The following is a 19,886-nucleotide window of genomic DNA, read 5'->3' as shown; positions in this document are numbered from 1 at the left end:
CATGCACAGCCTTGCAGCAGCACAGACCCACCTTCACTGCCTGCACTAAGGCAAACATTATTTTAAACCAAGAGCTGAGTTTTAGCTGACAAAAAGCCACACGAATTTCCTGAAACAGAACCAGGGACTAATGAGGTAGGAAATGCTGTTTGGCTTGAACTGCTGCCCTGAGAACAGGACAGTCCAGCTGAACAAAAAGTTGATGTCATTAGGTTCAAGGGTGAACAGCTTCTTGTCCTCTCAGACATGCAGTTAAAACTGCACACAATGAAACATCACAATCAGAAAGCAAAGTAATTCTTCTCTTTTTACACCAAGTAAAATAAAATAAAATAAAAATAAAATAAAATAAAATAAAATAAAATAAAATAAAATAAAATAAAATAATTAATTTTTTTTAAATGTTATAAACTGGCTCTATTTTCTAAGGCTATTCTTTCACCTATGTTACATTTCAAGAGCAATCACAGCTAAAAGGTAGAGCACACCAGTTTTGTTTCTAAATCAAAATACAAAAGACTGCATTCTGGAGGTTTCCAGAGGTATGTATCTGCTCTCTTTTTAAAAATAGGTTCTCAAATTCTATAGTGGCATATTAAACTACAATAAAAAAGAGATATTGTTTTTTCTCAAATAGCAAACACATAGGTGCTTAATTCCATGCACAGTTTGACTGAACTGTGTGTGCCTTCTGTCATAGATGAAGCTAAGCAAAATCCATGTAATCATATGGAGTTTGACGTCTCTATTACCGAATTTCAGGAAGCATCCGTTATCTAGGGCATGACTTCTGTGATCCAAACTTAATCCTATCTCCTCTGTAAAAACTTCCAGCTTGCCATGACAGCTTCCACATACAGAATAGATTTCCAGCTCACACACCTGAAGCATGTTAAAATTGCATGGCACTAACTTCTGTTCCACTTAAATTCAAAATAAAGGAATACTGTCCTTGACATGGGAAGAGGATGCACAAAAGTAGTACCTTGGATCAAACAGGCCAAACAATGGGATATGAACTAAGACACATGGGTATAAAACTTGTTTGCGAGAGACAGGACTCCTGAGAAAAAAACATGTTCTCACTGCCTGCTTTCAAACCTCCCTCTCAACCTTTACATTAGACCTATTCACATGGGGTTTTATCCACTTTAACCCACAGCAACTCTTATTTTATCTGGAAAGCTAGAGGTTTCATATCCTGTTAAGCTTAGATACAAATACTGACCTAAGGCAAAACACAGAATCCATTCCAAGAGGTCCTCCAGGACACTGCAGCAGTTCTGAGTCACCTCATGATGACAAAAAGAACCAAAAAAAGAAGACATCTGCCCCTAGAAGGACCTACCTGTCTGTTGTGTTCTTTTGGGGTAAGTCTTGCTGCGACTTCTTTCAATGCTCTGGTCAGGCCGCGGTAGCTGCACAGAAGTGTCTCTGGTCATCCGCAATGATGTTTTGCCACTTCAAAACACAATAAAATCATAAGAAAGCACTTGGAAAAGTTATCAAAGAGGATCCTTAGACTGAAAAAGTTATTAAATTGTCATCCTATCTCTGGTTCTCCTGTGGAGTAGCACTACCCTGAATTTTGTTTTGAATCAGTCACTGGCAAAATCATTGATAGATTGTGCCAACCACTCCTATACTTGTGATTTTCAAGTGGAGATAATCCACTAAAACAAAATATTGTTTTTTTAGGAATGGCTTAAACTAGCACAATGATATATATGGATACACAACACTGTCACTGCTTTTGGTGCAACAATAGGGACCAAAAGCAAAAAGGGAAGACAACCGAAGTTGACAGTTTATGACTGTCACCCAACATGGTAAATCAAATCACAGATCATCCATGACATTTATTAAAATAGGAAGATGAACCGAACTGCACCATCAACAGCAATAGCTCAAACACAGTTAACTGCTTCATGGCATGTTGTTTTTAATTGACTAGAAAATTCTTGCCCATACAAAGCTTTCTCCTCCCCAGCACCAGTGCCCTGCCCCAATCTGCTGAAGTGGTCCAACAGAAAAAAATTCCTCTGCAGTACTCTGGCAGGAATCCAGTAAACTCCCACCCATTATCCTGGATGGGGTAATGCAGGCCAGGATCCACTACAAACATAAAAGGAGGACAATCATTGCCCTGTTATCCACAGCAAGGAGAATCTGGATAATGCCAGAGAATGATAACTCACATAATCTGGATTATGAAGTAGGCAAAATGACAAAGATCTGCCTAACTAACAATTATCAACCTTACTCATTATGATCCATTTATATCTTGCAAGACAGTGAAAACAGTGCTCCTTATCTGCCTTTAATTTCAAGTTTACAGCATCTTTCAAGGTTTAGAGCCTTGAACATTCATCCAGTGTTGTCACCTATTCAAGTCAGAAAAGACATAGCCTCATTTTGGTATTCTCCAGTTGTCAGAAAAACCTCTCTAGGACATTAAAGTAATTTCAGAACTTAAAAGGAGATAAGGATTTAAAGAACTGTCAAATCTGCTCCCACTTTACCTATAGAATATAGCAGGCCTCAACCTATTCTGGGGATCTGGAGAAGAAACTTTTATTTGTCTCAAAACTGCTAGACTCCCAAGGAGAATCTGTTAAAATGGTCCTGATTCATCCTTTGTCTTCAGAACGATACTGGGTCATATTCTGGTTGGGGGTTTTCTCTCATTGGAGAGGAGAAAAGAAATGAAGAAAGAGCAAACTGAAGTTTAAACAATCAAAAAAATTCACCAGTACCGATGTTTATAACCTATGGATCCAAACTTGCTGACTTTTCTTGACAGAGAGTTTGATTCATTCTCTGGCACCCTGTGTAGTTTGAAAAATAAAATAACAGAGTAAGTTGCACAGATAGGTCTGAATTACACTCCCCATCCCAATTCAAGAAAAAAGAATATAAATTTGGGCTCAAAACAATTTTTTTTCTTTAAGCTCCTCTTCATCCCTACCTCTGGACAGGCTCTTATGGGGTTGAAAGTCTCCCTTTTGTCCCCTCTTTTTTCCCTGTTTGTCCCCCCCAATTTTGATTATACAGCTCTTTATTTCAGAGTCAAGTGTAAATTGATAGCACCAGCTGACTTTCACCTAATTTTGGGAGAAGGCAAACCCACCCTGCCAGAGTAGAGAGACTGCAGGAGGGATTCTCAGTTCACTCATTTACAGGACTGCTAAAGGCAGCCCAGAGGATTCCATCTACCAGTTCCCAATTAGACATCTTAGCAAATTTCTCTTGGTGTTTTTTGCAACTGTAAAATCAAGTGCTTTGAAATGTGCAGTACACTGGGAAGATTTTCTACTCCTCAATAAGTAGCAAAATGTTATAGAAATTCAGTGAATTTCTATTAAAAAATATATATATATATCTTTATTTGTGCACTGTAGAAAATATTCATGTCTGAATTCCAAAGGCCTCCCTCAAGCCAATGCTGCTATAGAAAATCTGATGGTCAAATACATCAATATCTACATGGCAACTTAAATCCTGCCATATACATTTGTGAATATTTCTGATAAAGCCTACTATATGCAACCTGAAGCACTATTTAGAAAAGAATGCTAAGACAAAAGAAACCATCAAACTACCCAATTTTAAAAACACTGCTTCACATCACTGTAAACAAAAGGTGTAGGCTTTTAAAAGCATTCTATAACCAAGAAGACAAATGTGTTTCCAGGCAGGAAGCCTTTGTAACACCACTCTGCATGTATAACACAAGGTTCCCACTCAGTGTAGGCTCTATGGAAAACACAACCTAACTTTTGCATCACTCACCTGAAAAATGTGTGATGCTCTACACAGCATTTCCAGAGATGTTTGCATGTGACCTTGTTACGTGCTTCAAAAAAGAAGGAAGTTTCATTGCACTGAAGATAAAATGAAACAAATTAATTTTCTTAGGGGGGATCCCGCCATTGAAGTGAATCTCAGTTATTGAACACAAGATCCAACCATCGCATGTCAGTCCATGCAAGAAAAGAAATCAGCATGAAGAAAAGCAGGTTCTACAATTTTGTAGAATTCTTCATTTAAAAACAGTTTTCTTTTTGAAAATCAGAGAAAATAAATTATTGAAACACTTCTGTTCCTTCATTCCTGTTCATACACATCAACTTTTTTCCTAAATAAAACACACAAGTGGTTTTTTTCAAAAATTATCTTTCTGATATTTTCTGAAACTGCAGCTCAGAAATATTCTGGTTAACAGCATTAAAAAGGGCAAGAATAAGTAAAAGAAAGGAACTCAAGATCTGTTATAAACTAATATGAAGCAATGACACAGGAAACACACAAAACATACATGTAGAAAAGGACCAAGGTAAACCTGAGGGAAAAAAAAACACCAAAAAACAGAAGAAGGGAAGAGTTTTCTTTTTTAAAAAACCTAACTTCAGAATAAAACACTCAGATGTGTTCACAAAAAATACTCTTCCATCTGTTTTTCACTTGGTGAATTCAAGTGCTTGGTGTTTCAGCTGAGATTTGCACAAAGAATAAGCAGTCCCAGAGATGTCAGTGTGAGAGCTCAGCATGATATCACAGCCCCTGTAGCAAAACTGAGTCTAAAACCATTTCACCAAGGTGTGGGTTGCAAAGGAGGTGTGATTCACACAACCCTCAGCAGCTGATTTCGGACAATCTATGCCCTTGCCTTAGTTACATTCCTACAGTCCCATCCACACACAAGTAAAGAGCTTGGGCAAGTTTCCACCCCTCCTCATTTATTATTGTTTATTATTATCTGCAAGCACCTTGCAAACTGTCAATTAATTATGTTCTCTAGAATTCAAAATTTCACCTATAATAAAAAACCAGTTATATCTCTATTAGTAGTTGTCAAGCAGCTTCACAAAACCACAAATTACCTCCTCAAGCAGCTTTACCTTCACCTTGAAACAAGTAACAGTAAAAATGACAGAATTTTGCACCTGTGGTTAGAAGAATAGAGATTTCATTCCCTGACAAGAAAAAAATAATTATACTGAAAATATACACATGAGCTTATTTTCTCCCATGTCTTATTTTAGTTAAATATCTGGTTGGAACAGCCCCATGGAATAGGCAAGGAATTAAAATAATTCTCTGGTCTTCCATCAAAAGCACATTTTACTCTCTATCACAAGAAAGAAGAATACAGGTAGTACAGTAAGACAAAAAACACCAAGGATGCTGAAACTTAGAATTCATCTGATACTGCTGGGGATATCACAGAATGACTTTGGTGTACATTGGTCCCATAAATATATTCCCAAAGTCCCTCAGGTTTGATAGGGATCACCATCTCTCTGCAGGATTCACAAGCAAAAATAAGTTTAATTCATGAAAAGTAAAGGCTTCCTCAAAAATCTTGAAAATTGTCAAGGAGAAAAACCAATTTATCTTGGAGTCTTCCAGAGTAATAACATTGCTCTTTCTCCTCTGATGGCTAGAAACAAGAGTCTACCCACTTAAAAATCACAATGCCTTTTTACATTTTAAAACTTTTAAAGAAAATATGTAAAGTGGTACTTTGCATTTGCTTATTTTGCACATAGCAGAAAAGCAGCTTTGGATTTCATTATTTGATTTAAATTACAATTTCTATATCAGACTGTCATCTAATGATTTCATATAAACCTACACAACATCTTCAAAAGGTTAATATCCGACTGGACTTTAGTATTGCAAGTTTGATGCAATATGATGAGTCAGCTTAGCTTCTGTTAGGAAAAAACTCAGTGATTCACTTTTAATATGCAGGGTCTTCCTCCTTTGTTCACTCCTACTTTTAGGCAAAGAATCTTCTGTTGCACTTAAATTTATTTAATTACATAATCACAAAGGAAGGAGTTCCTGGGATGTGGGAAGGGAGGGGCAGAGAGAAGCCAGGTATGATTTTTTAATTTTTTTTTTTTTAAAGGCAATTTTTAAAATAAAGTGTTTCTGCCATATTTTACTGTTAGACCAGTTTGAATGCCACTGGCATTCAGTGACAGATTCCTGTGGGGAAAAAAGTTCTATTTGTCCATTTTGTCTTCTTTAAGTTACAGTTTTAGAGTTTTCCCATACACAGAGCAAACAGCATGAAAACACATGAAAATCAGTGAGTGACAAAAAAGGGAGCACACAGTTACACTGTCATATCATAGAAAGATATGACCAGCAAAAATTACTGATTCCATCATATGAAGGCGTAATTTTCTAACACAGAAGAAAGTTTGCCCTAGCTGGTAAGAAAAATGTTGATGATGCTGAAAACATCTAAACTTAGTATTCAGCAATCAAGGGCACTCAGGCAGGGTTAAAAAAAGGGGAGTCGGGGAGTGAATAACCTTGTAGATCCAATTTACCAAAACGTTATGGAACTCAGATCTGGGAAGTGAAACAATTGCCTAAAAATCATGGGACAGACCAATAAGCCTTCTGATAACACACCCAGGCTTATTTATTTGAATTTGAAGAAAAAACATGTCTGAAAACTAATGGCCTCAAAACTGATGCTTGCAATAATTCAATAACACAATTAAATTTTATTAGAGAAGAAAAAAGGCTTAAAACACTCATTAAAAGGGAAACAATCCATAATTTTTTCACCATTTCTTAGCTTATCTGGGAAGGATTCTGTACCTTACTGCAACCAAGTCCAGTGTGACACTGCTTACAGCACAGACAGGTTTAGGACTTCCTCCATCCTTTTAGGACTATTTAAAGCTTGTAAGAGTAGGGATTACCCTGGCAATTTATAAATGCTTATATAAAAAGTAAGTAGTACTGAGAACAGCAATGCCTTTCTGGTTTAACATTTCTCCCCCAAGGGAATGAATTGATTTATATAGGTAAAGTAAGGATGGCCTTACCTGTTAAAACCATGACCTTTTCTTTCCAATAAAAGACAATGTTTTTAGCATTTTGAACACTGCAATTTCATACATGTAGTTTCACCAGTGTTACCTGGGTGTTTTGCTTATTATTCTCATATAGCTGAACCAAACAAAACAAAGACTGATTGCAATTTTACTAATGATTTATAGGAAATGTCACTTCCAAAGTCATTCAGTGCTGTTTGGTGCCTCACAAGCTTCTCCTGGCTACTCATCCTTCTGCTTTCAGAGTGCTCAGTGTACTAAAGGTGAGGCAGTGTAAATCATGAACTGTTTCCAGAGCAGTCCTGGCTGTCTGCACATTTTAGAGATCTCTCTCCTTTGAACCATCTTGGTGTTTGTCTATTCTTTCAGGAAGCCCATTTTGCTAATCAAACAAGTAGAAAACTACTCATTTTTGTATGGTTATTTTCAATCCCATCTGTGAATTGCAGGAGCAAGGGAGGGCGGGATGGTGAGACGGGAGGCTGTGAAAGGACCCTTGCAGCAAAAACCAAGCTGTGGGACTGCTTCCTCCTAACCCTGACAAAGGCACACACCGAAAAACAACGTGAGGATGAGCATTACATACCTCTCTCCTTTTAGGTGCTCTGAAAACCCGCAGTCTCCAAAACATGCTACAGCTCATACTGATAGAGCCTCACCACCATTTTTACCCACAGGAGCAGAGAGACTAGCACAGTGCATGCAGATAGCTGCCTACACTACAAGCTTACACACTGATAGACACTGAAGCCCTTCCCCATTTTATGCTGGCTTCCAGACCAGCCAGAAGACTGATCTGGCAGGGCCTTTAAGACCTCCACTAGAGAGCTGGGATTCAGAACAGCACTACACCCTGAGACCCATACCTCTCAAGTGAAAGACTGAAAGCATGTTACTAAATCCTTTGAAGGAGGAAAGTCAGAAGCGACATTGCTCTACCTAAGCACAGAGCACCCCTGGAACAGCACACAAGTTCAAGAGTGCTTGGCAAACAGCTTCCTGCTTGCTTTGCCACGCCAGCCTGATTACACAGCTTTCAGGCTCAGAGCTGCTTTGTGCCCAGCTAGCTCAGTTCCCAGGCACGGCAAGCTCAGCTCCACCTGGAAGTCACACACTAAATGAGAGCTATTCCATTTGGGAGCCAGAAGACCCCCTGTTCTTGGAGTTCATGGATTATTCCCAGGATAAGAGGCACTGTCAGTAGATTTACACCCATTCCAGGGAGCACTGAACCCACCCACACAGCAAAAATTATTTGAGAATCACTGATCCAGAGCAGGCTTTGCTACCCTAATTTACGAGACATTTATGGGCTTCCAGCAATGCAGGCACAGAAAATGAAGAAGAAAAGCCCAAAACCACAGTAGGAACTGTGCCAGCACACACACCACTCCTCCCAGTCACAGTGGGTGCTAATGCTACATAAGGAGGGACCTTGCTCCATCACAGGGCACGCTGCATGTACACATGCTACATCTGCACATGTAAGAATTATTAACACTGGCTCTGAAGCTACTGCTTCATAACATTATTCTTTGCCAGGTTAGGCACATACCTGGATACCATCAACTGTTAATTCCAATAGAAAGTATTCTGTCTTTAGATATTGACATATGCAGACAAATCACAACTTGTATAACATGCAATGTACTATTACTGGTTACTCAAGGTCAATCTTTAGGAACATTATACCAAGTTGGGAATTAAAATTGATAAAGCTGTACCAGTTGCATGTCAACATTGAAACAAACATATCTCAGCTGTGTATTACAGCAATTCAAAAATACTAAAGAAAAATTAGGAAACAAGAAAGCTGAAGTATCACCCTAGTGTCAGTGAATTTCATTTTATGCCGGCCTTAAACCAGTCTTTCAGTCCTTCTATGATGGCTCAGGAAGTGAGTAAGAAAAGACAAGAAAACCCCCAAGCAACCAAAACAAGCCAAAACTGCTTAATATGACATATTAATATCACCGTGCTTGCTCACCTCCACCCTTTACTATCACTCTGAGTTAAGTGGGTGCAAATGCAAATGATACAAAAGTCATTAGCAATTCTTAAACCCTAAGAAAAATCAAAATTCTATTTTTGTCTGGAAACTACTCATACAACACACATTGGACCTAAGACTGAGAGTAACATATCTTCAATTCCTGTTCAATCTTCCCAAGAAACTACAGGAACAATAAATCAAATTAGAAGTTCCTGACTGGAACTTGTAACTCAGGATGGAATACAGCATTTGATAGGAAAAGAAGGGGTACAGCTGAACCACCTTATTAACATAATTTATTTTTCAGACTTATCGCACTTATGAAAAGCAGACTAAAAAGACAACACACATTTGTAGTGTTTTCTAGACTATTTAAAAGAACAAAAAAAAAATTGTATTTAGACAAGTTTCAGCCACACAAAATGGGGAGGATTATGTACTTTAGAATTGCATCAGTGGTTGGTACTGCTCGTGAAGAGTCATTACTAATTTCTCCTTGTGCATTCAGCTGAGGGAGGCCTCTTCATCTGAATATGGAAGACTGCAGAGGAAAAACGTGTAAATAATTTTTAACTGCACAGATTGGGAGACTGTTCTGACTTGAAAATACCGAAATTTCAAGATGTCTTGAAATAAAAATTTCAGAACTCAAAAGGACCTTTCTCTTACAGCAAAAACGATGAAAGCAAGTGTTTTGCACATTGAATTCTTCCTGTTTTGTGAAACAGAAGTAAGAACAGAAGTTTTGCATAAACCCTGCTAAGGAGTGAAATCATTCATGTGCATGTTCAGACACAGAGGAGCTAAAGTAAAAGGTGCAGTTACACAGAAGGGCACTGGGGTGCAGGGAACAGAACAAAAGTAGTTGGTACCTACAGGCAAAAAGGCTCCACATCTCTCATTCCTGCCTATTATTACATTTACATTCCCAGCCTACACAGTCTATCAAAGCATGTTTTTTTCTGTTTCCTTTCATGTCCCTAGCTGAGAGAGAAAACTAGGGATCAGGCCATGCTCCTCACATGGGGAAACACAGGAGGTATACTGGGCACCCCTTCCACTACTCACTCCTTCATAGAGCATCCATTGTGATCAAGTTCTGTTTTGCTGGTGGAGAGGAAAAAGCTTTGGCAGCCACCTGTGTTTCTGGATTGTTTCCAGCAAGGTTGCTCAACAGACATGCTGCCAGAAACTCTGCACATGCATTAGATGAATTTCTCATTTTTCTGAGAAAGAAACTTCCTTAATCTTCAAAAATTCTTGGCAATTTTTTGTCACATTCAGGGAATTTGAACATGAGCGGTCCTTGGAGGAGAAGGGTTCCTAATTTCATGCTGTTACTTAGAGGTGCCAGGGAAGACCTAACATATTTATAGCTCAGAATTCATAGCATGGGTTAATGCAGGGGACAAATGAAATACTGATTCAATGATTAACACATGATTAAAAAAGCTTCAGTCTCACATGTCCATGGATGGCCAAATATTAAAGGCAGCATTTTATTTATGGAGGGGCAACAGCAATGGCCTTGGAGAGAAAACATGTAATACAAGCAAAGTAGTGAAACATAGAACCAAAATACTGAAGGCCATGTTTGTACACAATAGCAACTGGTGTGCAGGAAAAAAACATGAGGTAGCTAAATATACAGAAATTATTCCCATGGAAGAGACATGAAGAAGTACAAAAGGTTACACTGCAAAACAGAAAAGCCAAAGCAACTTGCTTATTTATAAGACACTAAGCAATAACAACTTCTGCTCAGTAAACATCAAGTTCATGAAAAGGGAAGTAATGTAACAAGAAAATGAGCAGCCACAGCCCTGGTTGACACAGACACCCAAGAGTGTGGGGTTGAAGTAGTCTGAAGACATGGAGTTGTACATTTAGACAGCTGTCTGTCAAGATCAGGATGTCCATTTCCACCCCTCTAGTGGAAAATACACAGATCCTTCTGGCATGGCTGAAAAATTTCACACCAGTCTCAGCAAGCAACATTAAAGTTACCACAAGTAACTCTGTAGAGAGGAAGAGCAACACTTTGCTGGTACTAAAGACACCAACAGGTTCCCCTTCATGAGCAGTGAAAGGTGACAGTGTGAATAAGGGTAGCTGGTATGTGTGGAAACATGGATCAAAACCCACCCTGCAGAGAGTTTTTACAACATATGGAAAACATGATTCACACAAAGCACTTGGTTCACTCAGAAATAATCTGCTCCATTAAATGGTGTTAGCTCCTTCACTTTATGCCATAAAGTTTAATTTAAAAACATGGAAAGTCCCTGTTATTTCTACTCCTCCTGAATCTCTTCTGGAGCTCTCTACAACTAACCAGCAACACACAAAACATTGCAGAGTTGGTATACCACATCTGATACAAGTAAAGTATTAATTCCCTGAGCTGTAAAGTGATATTCCAGGAGGCAGGATGGAGTGAAAATGGCATATTTACTCTCCTATAAGATATTCATGTGTCACATGAGAGGAGAAAGTGATAGCATTTATCCCAAAAAAACAAGAGAAATAAAATAAATTTGTGAATCAGATTTTTTAAGATTATTGGAATATATATTCATACAAATGCACTGATGAACTTTTCCTCCTCTGCATAGAACAGCATAAATTTTTATGATAACTTTAATCCAGAGACTGGGGTTACTGTCTGCTTATTTCAATATATAATTTTGTTCAAAGCACCCTCAGACTGTTAAAAAAGGGAAAAAGAAGATTTTTCTGGGCCATTTTGGCCTCTCCTGATCTTGTTAGGATACGAAGTGCTATGGAAATACTTCAGATTAGTATTAGTTGCAAAGGCAAATTTAATGAAGGTACACACCCCTGTACTTACTGTTCTCTTCAACAATTTCCTAGAAATACCTGTTGAGGCTTGAAACTACCAAGTTCTGTAAAAATGTTTGCCTTATGATCACAATGGTAAGAGTTCACCAGTCATCAATATTCATGGCCTCAACTTTTCCAAAACCTTCCAGGTTTTCTACTCAGAATGTTAAACCTTTGCAATTCCACTTGTTTGAAACAAAAACTGTGGAAATGTGGCATCAAGCAGAAGCTACAGCATCACTCCAAGTCGAGCTTGGACTTGCTTATACTGATACATGTATCAATGAACTATCACTGACCCTTTACATGAAACACCATGAGACGTTTTCCTGATCTTCCCCCAGCCTTTAAATAACTCTCCTATTTCAACAAACACACCTTCAGAAATAAAATTCCCATAGATTGCCACACCAAATATAAATAAGCCATTTGGGATTAACAAAAGCAGGTTTTGTCAAGACATCTGCAAAGACACAAGAAATGCTGTCCACAACAGGAGCAAGACAAATGTCCTCATGGAAAAACCATGGATGAGACTGACAACCATTACAAAGATGAACAAAGACACAAAGATAAACAGTACAGGGTATGTTTGCCAGCAGGTTAATACTATTTAAAACTATAAACTTTAATGTTCCAAAAAGGCATACAAAATATTTTCAAAAAATAATTCAGCCAACTAAACTTATAACTAAACCAGACAGCAAAAACCACAAACTGACTCCAACTATGTTTATTATTACATTTTATTATTTTTTCCTACATTCTCAACAGTCTCCTCCTGACCCTACTCCACATGCTTTATAGGGGATAATTTATAGGGATTTTTTTTTTTTTTTTTTTAATTTACTGTATCTTAAAACCTCCTCTCTTGCTATCAATCTGCTGTCCTTGCCCCACTGGAACCAACATTACTTTCTCTCAAATGATCTAAGAGCAAACTGATGTTAAACTCTGACAAATGGGTTTCATGCTATATAATGTGGCTGCCTGTTCTGTGCCTGACAGCTTTGTGAGATTCCCTTCACCTACATTTGGTTTCATACAGTAAATTTCAATAAAGCAAATTAGACTTTGACAGACACACTAAATTTCCACCTTCATTAGACCTAAAATTGTTTTTTGATCTTTTCAGACCTACATAAAAACTTACATCTTTTCCCAGGACTCGAAGTTCAAACTGTGTTTCCTTGAAGTGAACTTTTGTAATTCTAGGCCTGTAATATTGAGAAAGAAAGACAGCCAGAACTCTATGAGCTTTTCATTTCATGCATAATAAAATAAAAAGCTGTATGCATTTCCATACAAAGACAAAAAAAAAAATTCACAGGTAGATTTATTTTTCAGATATGCCCCAGATGCTAGCAGACAATTAATGATATGTAAACATTTCAGCATGAGTATGGTAAAGGTGATCTACTGTTTTCAATACCTGGATTATCAAAGAATTAGAAATCTACATAATCCAGAGAAATATTAAGAATTCTGTGTATACTTTTTTCATATTGCTATGATTAACCTTTCAAGTAGATACCACGAATCACAGACTTCCATATAACGTTGTCATTGTTTGAGTGCAGACTGCACATTTAAATAATACATACCAGAAATACTTTCCTACTTGTTTTTTATTCTTGTAGACAACAACTCCTATGGGTGTTAATCCTAGAAAGTATTCAGATTTGTTTTCACCCTAGAAAATAAAAATCTATGTCATTCATGCAGTTGTAAGTAGAATAACAGTATTAGTACAATCCAGTGAGAAATTCATCCTGGTGACTTGAATATACTCCTGTAGATCACTTGAATATCACTCTGCACAAATGGGGAAATTGTACTTGATGTACTGATGAAAACTACTATATGAAAATTTGTAGTTCTGAGGGAAAAGAGACAAGAAAGTATGGCAGTGAGGGAAAGAATGGGAATTTCATGCCATGCTGAAAAAAAAAAACAACAAACCTTTGTTTTTTTGGTTTCCTACTGAATTAATTTTTGCTATTGGCAAAGGGCCAAAACTCACAAACTGAACTCCTTATTCAGGCATGAATGAAACAGATATCACAACTTTCAGCTGCAAGTAAATAGTGATTTTCTGACTTACACAACCACGCAGCTGCCTTCCCACTCCTAAAATAGTGTCAGCTGCTGCTGCCTCCAAGTGAACTAGCTCCTTTGGGAGAGCCAAGCTTCTTTTTTGTTGTTCCGAGAGGGCAATGGCATGCAGGGAACAGTCATATTCATCAGCTCCCCCGAAGGAAAGGATGTCAGGATTCCTGAAGTCTGGATACAAATCTCAAATTGCGCTGGGAGAGAACAGGGTGAAAGCCCTGCTGCTGAGTGGCAGAAGGTCCCTACCTCCCCAATTTACAGTCAATAACCAAAACCAGAAGCAGCTCACAGCTGAAGGAGTGAAAACCCTAGTGCAGGAGGTTAAAAGAAAGTCAGCTTGAAAAGAAACTGAACTTTCAAATTCACCTGCCTACTTGAGGCAGCAAGGAAGAGCAAATGAGCAAAAGAGGAAAATAACTGCATCTCATCATGTGTGCAGCTTCAGTCTCAAATGAGGGCTTCTGCAGCTGCTGTAATGTAAGTAGAAACAATGATGTTCACAGGTTACCCAGGCAGGGATTTCATTGCACAACAAAAGCAAGTTATGAGGCCAAAAAAATTCCAGACTGTACTAATATAACATGGTTTTGTTGGTTCATGTTGGATCTTGTTGCAGTAACTCCCCAGCTTTCTGTGGGTGGGAGGGGAACAAAGCCTGGGATATGAGCACAATTAAGCCATAGGGTGCGTTAAAAGGTACTTTATATTGCAGGCTACACATTTTTCAGAGGAAATACATATTTAATCTTCAGTAGTATCTTGATTTCTTTCTTTTCTTTCAAGTACTTTTACAAAGTACTGACATCTAACTCAGTGAGCTATCTATACTACACTCCCCATTTGAACTCCTGATCTTCTTTTATTAAAAAAAAAAAGCCCGCCACAAGCAGAATAATTCAAACAAGGTAGAATGATGTTTCCTCCAGGAGCACATAGCCTCCAGGTGATGACTTGGATCTAATCCCAACATACATGCTGACAGACAAAAGAAATGGAGGGGTTTTCTGAGGCAATACAGACAACTTGCAATGCTGCATGATACAACAGAGAAAAAACTGGAAACATACTCTGGATCTTTAGTAAAACCTCGATAACAAATATTTTAAAAAGCCAGACATGCTACTGCTACTCCACCCTAATTTTTTCAATGGTATTGAAAAAGTTTCAGGACACACTTGTTCCTACTTAAACGAAAATAATGTGCAAATTCTTCTTTCAAATACAAAGTTGATAACCCTCACTCATGCCTCCTGACACTTGCACAAATTATTTCCTTTCTATCTAAATTGATTTTCCAGAGTACAACTGATTGTTTTTTATAGGCATAACACAATCACAGCATTTAATGTGAAAATCATAGGCTTTTGTATGTATGAATAACTGAATCCTCTCCATCTGTACTATGTGTGCTCTTTTGCATTTCTTGAGTAGTATTCTATGTTCTTTCCAGTTATCCTGTGGCAACAAAACCATGGTAAGTACTGTTTCACACATTAGTGCAGTAATTATTTTTCACAGTTAACACTTACATAAACAGGATGGAGATCCACTCCATACATTTCCAGAGACTTGGCCACACCTAAATAGTTCACTTCTGCCTCAGCAGGAACTTGACCCCTGTAAACACAATTACTTGTAAGCCTCTTGCAATTCAAATCAATATATCAAAATAGATCATATTAATAAATATAGTTTTCTGGACATATATGCAGACCTTCTTACCTGTTTTTTAGACTGTCATCTTGTTTTCAACACTGAGGTTCTTACTCCAAGTAAGACTAGATCTCTGGTGGTCTCCTACCACAGACATAAATGCTATCTATACATATAGAGTTTGCCTAGTGCAGTAATAACCTTTTCCTTGCTGTCACAGACACACTTCACACGTTTCATTTTTAGGCTTCAATATGCAAAATAATTTATTTTTTTCCCAAAAACTACATTATTATTAATAAAGCAGAAATAGTATGACTCATTGGGGTACTATTTCTCCATAGTGGTATTGAAGCTCCTGAAAGCAAGGTTCACAACTTCAGATAAATTATTACTTTCTCCATAAAATCTTACCTATTGTAAGTCACACCAGCTGGTAGTACACAGGTCTGCTACACTGAAAACAAGATTTGGAGTCTGTCTCATGAGATTAGCCATTTCAAAGATCCTGCCTGCCTTCCCAGCTACAGATATCAATCCATCAGTTTAAAAGTACCACTAGCAGGAAGCAACTGGGAAAACTGGTGAGGGAAAACTCCTGGCTAGTAGGAACGTATTTGACATTGCTGACAATGGATTTATTTTCAAAAAGAACAAAACAACTAAATAAATTCAAAGCCTTGTCCTCAGACTTTAATTTGCTCCTCCCTTAATATCTGTCACAGACAAAAGAACAAAATTCTCTTTTGTAAGCTTGAAATAGTTGAAGCCATGTTTTCATTTTCACTTCTTTTCAATAATTCTCTGAAAGCAACTGGACTGTTATTGGGAAACTACAGCACATCTTTTAAAAATATCAGCTCAAAAAGATGGATATCCTGCTTCATCCTGTTCATTTTCTTGGGGAAATACTTTACTGGATGTGCTACCTTTCAAACTCAAGGTGTGAAGTAGAGCATACTACATTCAACAACTTGACCAAAGATCTGGAGAAGTCCTGCAATATGCATGTTCTTGCTTCTTGTGTCACCATTCTCTCTAGCCTAGAAGCTACCATCCAAGTTTTCCCAACTTTGTGTTACGGCTGATAAAGAAAAGAGAACTTCCAAGGTCAAAGAAGTGAAACTGCAGTGCTGGCATGAGTGCAATGGATATTTAAAGGTATTCAAAGGCATTTAAAATTCCTTCTTTGTATCTGGAAGATGGACTGCTTCAGCTCATCTTATCCGTGTAGCAGCACTGCCACTTTTCCAGGTGCTCTTCTCTCCAAGGACTCCTGGAAAAGCAGCAGACCTGAAGCTTGTAAGAGAAATCCCTTTCTTCAAATGATGTGTCATTCATTATCTGCATTCAGAACATGCAGAAAACTGGATATCTGACACATCCGTAGTGTCACATCTTTTATACATTTTTGCTGTAAAAATTTACTCTGCAGCTTGATTTTTAATTCAAAGTCTTGCAAGTAGGTCTCAGAAATGTAAGTGAAATGTTCACAGGGGCTGTACTGTCTCACTGAGTTTACAAGCAGGCTAAATATCAGTCCTGAGCAAAGTGGATTACCCTATTACTGAATTAGTGCTAGAATACAACACCAATTTAAATCCTGCTGTTAATCTTCCCTTACTGACCAGGCTTACAAAAATGCTGATGAACTTACTTCTCTATTCTCACCTGCTTCTGAAAGGACCAAAAGGCTCAAATGTCAAATAAATGTTTGAGTATGTTTTTATACTTTCACAGTAATGCATCATGTATTAAAAACTGCATTTGCAAAAATACTGAAAGAAGCAAAGATGTGAGCTAGAGCTTCTGAAGGAAGCAGATGGAAGCCAGAGGTAGAAGTCCTCCCAAAAACAGATGGAGAAATCAGAACATGAAGGGATGAAGGACTGTCAGGAACTGAAAGAACCTCTGTTAGCACAAAGGGTGTTTCACTTTTATCGTGTCTGAAAACACAAACTCTCCTCAGCATCACACATCCCAAAACTAAATCAGTCTTTGCCAGTGGGAATGACAGAGCTGGCAAAGTGACAGCACACACTCCTTTGAATGGACACAGGGCACCTGCGTGCCACTTGAGGCCCTAAACAACATCAAAAGCTACTTCTAAAGCTAAATATCAGGGCATTTTTGCTATGCTTGTGCCCCACTGGCAGCATGGAATGTTGATTCAAAACACAGCAGCAGCTGACTTGCCAAGCACCAGTGAGTGACAGATCTTCCACAGTCCGAAATGGGCACTGTCAGCAGTGCAACACCAGCTCTCCTGTCCACATTGAGGGATTCTCCCTCTCCTCCAGCACCAAGTGTTTGCTCCCTCATGTGTGAGCCCCAAAGTCACTGCTTGATCTTCCAGATGTGCCTGACAATATCATGTCACCTCACACTGCTCTCTGACCTTGGAACTGTCATGCTGGTTTATGGATGGGACAACAATCACACTAGGCAGGCTGCAGAGCCAGAAACCCGCTCTGACTTCTTTCTTCACCTTCCTTGCTTTAGAAACTTTCTCAAAAAACTGCATCCTTACCAAATCTCCAAATAGCTGTTGTGCTGTGCAAAAAAAAAAAAACAACAAAAAACCAAAAACTGAGAGGAAACATGCAACCAAAACTAGCTTTTCTCTATACAACCAAGAGAAGGAAGGCATATGCAGTGCCACAGCAATGCTGAAGAACAAAAAAAAAAAAAAAACCAACAACAACAAAAACACACACACATATCAAAAAAAAGCTCCCATGTCTCCAAGCTGGGATCCAGAAAGAGTACAGTTCTTCAATACCATATCACAAATCTGTCCCTAAAATGTCTCTTGATTAATGAGACAATTTGGGATCCCCTCAGCCATTGCAGCTTCTAATTTCTTAGCTGTGTCACCAGTGCAGATGGTAAGAGTTGGGCTGAAGTAGCAATGAGTACACCTTGACTTTCCTCTCTTCTGATGCTGCTAAATCCGTGACACCTAGCTGCAGCCAAGCAGCAGAACAGTACCAGAGCTCCAGATCAGTAAGTGCTATTACAGCGATCACTTCCCTTCACAGCCACTGGCATCTCAACATAATGACTACAGAAACTTAAGAGAGGGAAATGGAGGCTGCTTAGTTCACAGTAATTCATCTCAAGTCATTTCTCACAAACCACTTCTGTGGTGTTGAACCGAACAAACTAGCTGTGACTCAGTTTCCTGTCTCTGGAACAGAACACTCACAGAACTACATGTAGTAAGTTCTCTGAAATGTAACGATTAGTATAAGGCTGTCATGTGACCACACAGAAAGAATTACTGACAACAGAGTCTCTTCCCTGGAAGAGAAAATTCAGGTCAACATGGCAACTGGCACAGACTCCAGTTACTAGAAAACTTTTCAGAGAACAGCTGTGACCCTGAGTTAATACCTATTCTCATTAAACAAGATACATATAACATTAACACACAATGCTACAGGCAAAAATTACTCAACCTTTATCCAGACTGTGGTTTCATTATAGCACGAAAATCAAGAAATTTAGATCTGCCACAAGATGGGTAACTGATTCTCTTTGCATTACTTCGACAAAGGCTATGATGAACACCGTCATGAAAGGGTCCTTACGGCTCTCACCTTCATAAATGGTTTTATCTCAATTGCACCCAACATGGATTTCTTAGAACAAGCTTCTTGACACTTACCAGGGACATGAACTTGGAGATAAGCAAGTGAATGTTTATTTTGGCTCTGCGTATGGTTGAATTTCTGGCGTATGTTTTATTAAACCTGCTGGCTCTGAAACACCCATACCTACGTCTGACACACCTCACATTTCCAGTTATTGTCCTACTCAGTTCCTAAAAGAACAGCTTCAATATGTAAAATCTTTTCTGCTTCTGAGAGGTATAACTGGATTCCCTGTGTCCTTTCCTCAAGTCTAGAAACCTCCACTCTGCACACAGGCTATTCCTCCCCACCTACGTAGCATCCCTGAGTCTGCTGTTACCTGCCAAGCTCCCAACAGAACTGAATTCTTACATCAGAGTCTTGTGTATCCGCTCTATGGCATCCTCCAGCTCTTCCTTCTGGTCGGGAACGAAGCGGTACTCGGAAACGTAACCTGCCGTGTGCTTGTATGGGTCATAGTCCCCCAGCTCAGCTACAGGACACAAGGAGAAAACAAAGGTCACCTGTGCTGTTTCTCAGACAAAAAATATATTATATAATCCACCTACTGGTGCCCAGCCACCCCTTTCCAGCTGATGACCAATTTAGTGAGCAGTCAGTTAAGGAAAAAAGGAAAGGAAGAGAATACAGAACTATTCACATCAGCACACATAAAACCAAGAAAAAAATTGTCTTCACTCATTTTAAAAGATACATAGAAGGTTAGAGCAAGAAAGAGGTAGAAGCCTTGACTGGAAACCTACTGCTTCTATAGGCCAGACAAAA

General features: G+C 38.5%; 1 protein-coding gene across 3 annotated transcripts in view; it reads right to left on the bottom strand.

The window, feature by feature from the left end:
- The window catches only part of EPB41L4A (erythrocyte membrane protein band 4.1 like 4A), a 121,221-nt gene that overhangs the window by 36,756 nt on the left and 64,579 nt on the right, over positions 1 to 19,886 (bottom strand). For 2 of the 3 annotated variants that reach the window (XM_088054483.1, XM_088054484.1), the window contains exons 6-12: positions 19,473 to 19,593; positions 15,342 to 15,429; positions 13,305 to 13,393; positions 12,854 to 12,917; positions 3,793 to 3,884; positions 2,751 to 2,828; positions 1,349 to 1,461 (exon numbers count right to left, since the gene is read on the bottom strand). In XM_088054483.1, coding sequence (XP_087910609.1) covers positions 1,349 to 1,461; positions 2,751 to 2,828; positions 3,793 to 3,884; positions 12,854 to 12,917; positions 13,305 to 13,393; positions 15,342 to 15,429; positions 19,473 to 19,593 — 645 coding nt within the window. The remainder of the gene's footprint in view (positions 1 to 1,348; positions 1,462 to 2,750; positions 2,829 to 3,792; positions 3,885 to 12,853; positions 12,918 to 13,304; positions 13,394 to 15,341; positions 15,430 to 19,472; positions 19,594 to 19,886) is intronic. The other variant, XM_014258739.2, reaches the window with a different exon arrangement.

Source organism: Pseudopodoces humilis, chromosome 4 (genome assembly GCF_049639895.1).
Source record: "Pseudopodoces humilis isolate 2021_Gansu_Grassland_sample_001 chromosome 4, ASM4963989v1, whole genome shotgun sequence".
NCBI classification, from domain to species: Eukaryota; Metazoa; Chordata; class Aves; order Passeriformes; family Paridae; genus Pseudopodoces; species Pseudopodoces humilis.
Note: the sequence above shows the minus strand (reverse complement) of the source record. Positions and strands in the feature narration are given on the sequence as shown.